This window comes from Cebus imitator, unplaced genomic scaffold (assembly GCF_001604975.1).
Source record: "Cebus imitator isolate Cc_AM_T3 unplaced genomic scaffold, Cebus_imitator-1.0 Scaffold296, whole genome shotgun sequence".
Classification (NCBI taxonomy): Eukaryota; Metazoa; Chordata; class Mammalia; order Primates; family Cebidae; genus Cebus; species Cebus imitator.
The window spans coordinates 1,267,662-1,274,366 of NW_016107611.1; the positions used below are offsets into that span (position 1 = coordinate 1,267,662).

General features: G+C 47.7%; 1 protein-coding gene across 4 annotated transcripts in view; it reads left to right on the top strand.

The window, feature by feature from the left end:
- Positions 1 to 6,705, top strand: part of NECTIN2 (nectin cell adhesion molecule 2) — a 40,402-nt gene that overhangs the window by 14,895 nt on the left and 18,802 nt on the right. For all 4 annotated transcript variants that reach the window (XM_017502423.2, XM_017502425.2, XM_017502424.2 and 1 more), the window contains exon 2: positions 4,220 to 4,609. In XM_017502423.2, coding sequence (XP_017357912.1) covers positions 4,220 to 4,609 — 390 coding nt within the window. The remainder of the gene's footprint in view (positions 1 to 4,219; positions 4,610 to 6,705) is intronic.

Here is a 6,705-nt window from a genome sequence, read left to right on the forward strand (position 1 = left end):
TCTCTAATAAAAATAAAAATAAAAATAAATTAGCCAGGCATGGTGTCACACACGGAGGCTGAGGCAGAAGAATTGCTTGAACCTGGGAAGCGGGGGTTGCAGTGAGCCAAGATTGCACCACTGCACTACAGCCTGGGTGACAGAGCCAAATTCCCGCTCAAAAAATAAATAAATAAAAGCCCTAAAATTGATTATAGCAACAGATGTAAAACTCCAAATATACTGAAAGCCACTGAATTTTTATTTTACTTTTCTTTTTTATAGAAAAATATATGTTACAAAAAAAGCTGTGTGTGTGTGTATATATATATATATATATATATATATATACACACATACATACATATTTTTTTTTTTTTCTTTGAGACAGAGTCTCACTTTGTCACCCAAGCTGGAGTGCAGTGGCATGATCTCGGCTCACTGCCATCTCTGCCTCCTGCGTTCAAGTGAACACGTCTGGCTAATTTTTGTATTTTTAGTAGAGACAGGGTTTCATTATGTTGTCCAGGCTGGTCTTGAACTCCTGACCTCAAGTGGCCCACCTGCCTTGATCTCCCAAAGTGCTGGGGTTACAGGCGTGAGCCACTGCACCCACCCCCAATTATATACCTTAAACGGGTGAATTGTGTAGTATAAGAATTTATAACTCAAGAAAGCTGTTAAAAAAAAATCCTACGTAAAAAATGAACAATGAGCCCAAAGAGACATTTTTCTAAAGAAGATATACAAGCAGCCAACAAACATCTGAAAAAATGTTCAACATCACTAATGATCAGAGAAATTCAAATGTAAACCACAGCGAGGTACCATCTCTCCCCAGTCAGAATGTTACTAAAAAGTCTAAACACAACAGATGCTGGTGAGGATCCCCTTCTGCACTGTTGATGGGAATGTAAATTAGTACAGCCTCCTATGGAAAACAGCAGAGATTTCTCAAAAAACTAAAAGTAGAACTACCATTCGGTCCAGGATTCCACTACCGAGTGTCCTCCCAAAGGAAAAGAAATTATTATATCTAAAAGAAGACACCATGCTTTTATGTTTATTGTGGCACTATTCACAATAGCAAAGATACGGAATCCACCTAAGTGTCCATCAATGAATGGAGGATTGAATAAGGAAAATGTGGTCTATATCTACCGGGAAAAGATTTCATGAAAAAATTGCCAAAAGCAATTGCTGCAAATGCAAACATTGACAAATGGGATCTAATTAAAGAGCTTCTGCACAGCAACAGAAACTATCATCAGAGCCAACAGACAACCTACAGAGTAAGAGAAAATTTTTGCAATCTATCCATCTGACAAAGGTCTAACATCCAGAACCTACAAGGAACTTAAACAAATTTACAAGAAAAAAAACAACCCCCTTAAAAAGTGGGCAAAGGACACGAACAAACACTTCTCAAAAGAAGACATGCATGGCTGTGCGCAGTGGCTCACACCTGTAATCCCAGCACTTTGGAAGTCCAAGATGGGCGGATCACCTGAGGTCGGGAGTTCGAGACAAGCCTAACCAGCATGAAGAAACCCCATCTCTACTAAAAATACAAAAATAGCCAGGCGTGGTGGTGCATGCCTGTAACCGCCTCCTACTCAGGAGGCTGAGGCACGGGACTCGCTTGAACACAGGGGGTGGAGGTTGTGGTGAGCCGAGGTTGCACCATTGCACTCTAGCCTGGACAACAAGAGTGAAACTGCTTCTCAAAACAAAACAAAACAAAACAAAACAAAAAACATACATGCGGCCAACAAACATGAAAAAAAAAAGCTCAACATCGCTGATCATTAGAGAAATGCAAATCAAAACCACAAGATGTCATTTCACGCAAGGCAGAATGGCCATCTTTAGAAAGTCAAGAAACAAGGCCGGGCATGGTAGCTAATGCCTGTAATCCTAGCATTTTGGGAGGCCAAGGTGGGTGGATCCCCTGAGGTCAGGAGTTCAAGACCAGCCTGGCCATCATGGTGAAACCCATCTTTAAAATAAAAAAAAAAAGTCAAGAAACAACAGATGCAGGCACAGTTGTGGAGAAATAGAAATGCTTTTACAATATTAGTGGGAACGTAAATAAGTTGAACCATTGTGAAGACGGTTCTAGATCCTCAAAGATTTAGAACCAGAAATACCATTTGACCCAGCAATCACATTACTGGGTATATAAAGAGATGTAAATCATTGTATTACAAAGATACATGCATGTGAATGTTCATTGCAGGACTGTTCACAATTGCAAAGACATGGACTCAACCCAAATGCCCATCATGGATAGACTGGATAAAGAAAATGTGGTACATATATGCCATGGAATACAATACAGCTATTAAAAGGAACAAGACTATGTCCTTTACAGGAACATGGATGGCACTGGAAGCCATTATCCTCAGCAAACTAAGACAGGAACAGAAAACCAAACACTGTATGTTCTCACTTACAAGTAGGAGCTACTCAATGAGAACACATGGACACAGGCGGCGAACAACAGACACTGGGCCTATTGGTGGATGGTGTGGGGAAAGGGAGACCATTAGGAAAAATAGCGAATGTGTGCTCTGCTTACTACCTAGGTGATGGGTTGATAGGTGCAGCAAACCACCATGACACATGTTTACTTATGTAACAAACCTATACATCCTGCACATGTAACCTGGAACTTACAGTAAAAAACAAAAGAAAGAAAATGTGGTATATGTCTACCATAGAATACTACACAGCCATAAAAAAGGATAGGTGCTGGGCGAGGTGGCTCATGTCTGTAACCCCAGCACTTTGGGAGGGCAAGGAGGGGGCAGATCACCTGAGGTCAGGAGTTCAAGACCAGCCTGGCCAACATGGTGAAACCCCGTCTCTACTAAAAATACAAAATTTTGCCAAGCATAGTGGCGCCCGCCTGTAATCCCAGCTACTCAGGAGGCTGAGGCACAGGAATCACTTGAACTGGGAGGTAGAGGTTTCAGTGAGCCAAGATTGTGCCACTGCACTCCATCCTGGCATCCTGGGCAACAGAGTGAGACTCAGTCTCAAAAAAAAAAACAAATAAACTTGGGGAAAAATACTATGTAGGGAGGGAGCTATAGGTTTCATAGGACGGTGAGAGAAAGCATATTAATAAGGGGGAATGAAGACTATCCTCAGCCTTTAAATGTTTCAAAATGTATTTTATAAGAGATTTATGTATAGTTTTATGGATTTATTTTCAGAGAATTCCCCCCCGCCCCGCCAGGAAACATCTTATGAAAATTTTGAGGTTGGGGGGGTGTGGTGGCTCACACCTATAATCTCAGCACTATGGGAGGCCGAGGTGGGAGGATCGTTTGAGTCCAGGAGCTCAAGACCAGCCTGGGCACCATGGTGAGACATCCTCCCTACAAAAAATATTTTAAAAATTACAAACTAGCCAGGTGTGGTCGTGCACACCTGTAGTCCCAGCTACTTGGGAGGCTGAGGTGAGAGGTTGCTTAGACCTGAGAGGTCGAGGCTCCGGTGAGCTGTGTCGCCCCACTGCACTGTAGCTTGGGTGGAAGTGAGGCCCTGTCGGGGGAAAATGTAGTTTAACTTAAAGAAAAGAAAACTTTTATTTATTTATTTTGGTTTTTAATTTTAAAGGCAGGGTTTCACTCTGTTGCCCAGGCTGGTCTTGAACTCCTGGGCTCAAGCAATTCTCCCACCTTGGCCTCCCAAAGTGCTGAGGTTACAGGCTTGAGCCACGACCCTGGCCATCATGTCAACTTTTTTTTTTTTTTGAGACGGAGTTTCGCTCTTGTTGCCCAGGCTGGAGTGCAATGGCAGGATCTCGGCTCACCGCAGTGTCTGCCTCCCAGGTTCAAGCGATTCTCCTGTCTCAGCCTCCCAAGTACCTTAGATTACAGGCATGTGCCATCACCCCCAGCTAATTGTGTATTTTTAGTAGAGATGGGATGTTGGTCAGGCTGGTCTCAAACTCCTGATATCAATTTAATTATCACACCTAGGAATATTAACAGCAATTCCCAAATCATATGTAATATGGACTCATAGTACATGTTATAGTAATATAATAGAATAGTCATTTTAGTCTTCCCTAAAATGTCTTTTCCAGGTAGCTTATTTGGCTGTGAAGGTGCCTATATTGCATTTGGAGCCTGCATTTCTTGTGGGTCCCCGTTCATGATGGCCCTGCCTGGAGGTTTCTGGGTCCCTCCCTGACCTGACTACTTCACTGTCTGTCCTCTCTGCCCAGGAGCCCAGGATGTGCGAGTTCAAGTGCTTCCCGAGGTGCGTGGCCAGCTTGGGGGCACCGTGGAGCTGCCGTGCCACCTGCTCTCCCCTCTTCCTGGACTGTTCGTCTCCCTGGTGACCTGGGAGCGCTCAGACGTACCTGTGAAACAACAGAATGTGGCCGCCTTCCACCCTAAGTTGGGTGCCAGCTTCCCCAGCCCGGAGCCCGGCAGCGAGCGGCTGTCCTTTGTCTCTGCCAAGCAGAGCACTGGGCAAGACACAGAGGCGGAGCTCCAGGATGCCACGCTGGCCCTCCAAGGGCTCACGGTGGAGGACGAGGGCAACTACACTTGCGAGTTTGCCACCTTCCCCAAGGGCCCCGTCCGGGGCTTGACCTCACTCAGAGTCATAGGTGAGCAGGGTAAGGGTGGGAGGCAGGGAGGTGGGAGGGCCGCGGTGTTAGAGCGTCCCCTTGTTTCTCTCTCGGGTTCAGCTATGAGGTTCACCTTCTCATGTGGGTTCCCATCGATCGGCAAATGTTCATTAGGCACCTACCGTGTGCCAGACGCTTTTCTGTGTGCTAAGGATTCGTCAGGCAACCAGGTATTTGTGAACAAAAACTAAGGGTTGGCTAGACGTGGTGGCTTGTCCCTGTAATCCTAGCACTTTGGGTGGCCGAGGCAGGCAGATCACCTGAGGTCAGGAGTTCGAGACCAGCCTGGCCAACATGGTGAAACCCCATCTCTACTAGAAATACAAAAATTAGCCAGATGTGGTGGCACGTGCCTATAATCCCAGCTACATGGGAGACTGAAGCAGGAGATTCGCTTGAACTGGGAGGCGGAGGTTGCGATGAGCCGAGATTGTGGCACTGCACTCCAGCCTGGGTGACAGAGCAAGACTCCATCATGGAAAACAAAAAAAGGAAGAAGGGAACACAGTGGCCTCATTGAGATAGGATGTGCAGGGAGGGTGTCTTAGTCAAGTCCTGGAGTCTGAAAAGGAGCCACCCACAGTCACAGCAGAGGGGCACCGCCACAAGAAGCTGGGAGGTGAACACGAGCTGAGCACGTTCCAGGAATGGAAAGGGGGCTGGTGAGGATAGGTAGAGGCTTGAATGGCCCTCAGTGGGGCCAGATTACGTGGGCTTCGCAGGCAGAGGGGTGGAGGCTGGACTTCATCCTCCATACCATTAAGAGCCATGGGAGGTGTGAAGCCACAGGAGAGACCTGGTCAGATGTTTGAGGTTACAACAAATGACTGGCAGCTGTGTGAGAAGCCACTGGAGGAGGGGACGGAGGTAGAAGGGAGCTGGGATTCCAGGCGAGAGGAGGCATTGCTGGGAATACAGATGAGGCAGTGTGGGTAGACGGAAGTGCGCGGCATATAGACGAGTTTTTAGGAGATAGCAGGTGCTGGGGCTTGCCCATGGATTGAAGGGGAAGCAGGATCAGAGAGGAGTCCCAGGCCTGGCGCAGTGGCTCACACCTGTAATCCCAGCACTTTGGGAGGCCGAGGTGGGCAGATCGCTTTGAAGTCTGGAGTTTGAGACCAGTTGGGGCAACATGGAGAGGCCCCAGCCCTACAAAAAATACAAAAACCAGCGTGGTGGTGCATACCTGTAATCCCAGCTACTCGGGAGGCTGAGGCAGGAAATCACTTGAACCAGGGAGGTGGAGGTTGCAGTGAGCCGAGATCGCACCACTACACTCCAGCCTGGTGACAAAGTGAGACTCCGTCTCTAAAAAAAAAAAAAAAAAGCCGGGAATGGCGGTGCACACCTGTAATCCCAGCTACTTGGGAGGCGAAGGTGGGTGAATTGCTGAAACCAGGAGGGGGAGGTTGCAGTGAGCTGAGATGGCACCAGTGCACTCCAGCTGGGGTGACACAGCGAGACTGCATCTCAAATTTAAAAAAAGAGAAAACTTCAAGAGCTACTATATAGGCACTGGGGTGGAAGCAAGGAACAAAACAGCCACTGTCATCATGATGCCTGAGCCACTGAAGGAAGGCTGGCCAGAGCTGGCAGTCAGGGAAGTGCCCTTGAGGAAGTGGGGCTTGGAGTGGGGTCTGGAGGAGGGGGCCAGCGCAGTCCAGGCACAAGATCACCAACCAACGCCCCAAAGTGGGTGGGAGCAGAGACTTTGGAGGGCATGGGGGGGGAGCACCTGGAGCAGCCAGGGGAGGTGCCCATGGGGAAGTGGGGGCTTGGGCCCTGGATCACTATTCCAACAGCTTGGAGGGCAGCCAGGAGGACCTCGGAGGCTTGTTGGGTGCTCCACAGTGGTCGGTGGTCTGGGGAGAAGGCGGTGGGAAGGGAGAGCTGGGAAGAAAAGGAGAGTCAGACTGGTTGAGAAGTTCAGAGGCAGAAACCCAGGTCCAGAAAGCATCAAAAGATATGGGTCTGGGGGGGTGGTACACATCAGTGAGCGTGAGCTGCTATTCTTCCTGGAGGTTTGTTTTTGTGATTTTTTTTTTTTTTCCATGTTTTTCAGGAGGATGAGGTGG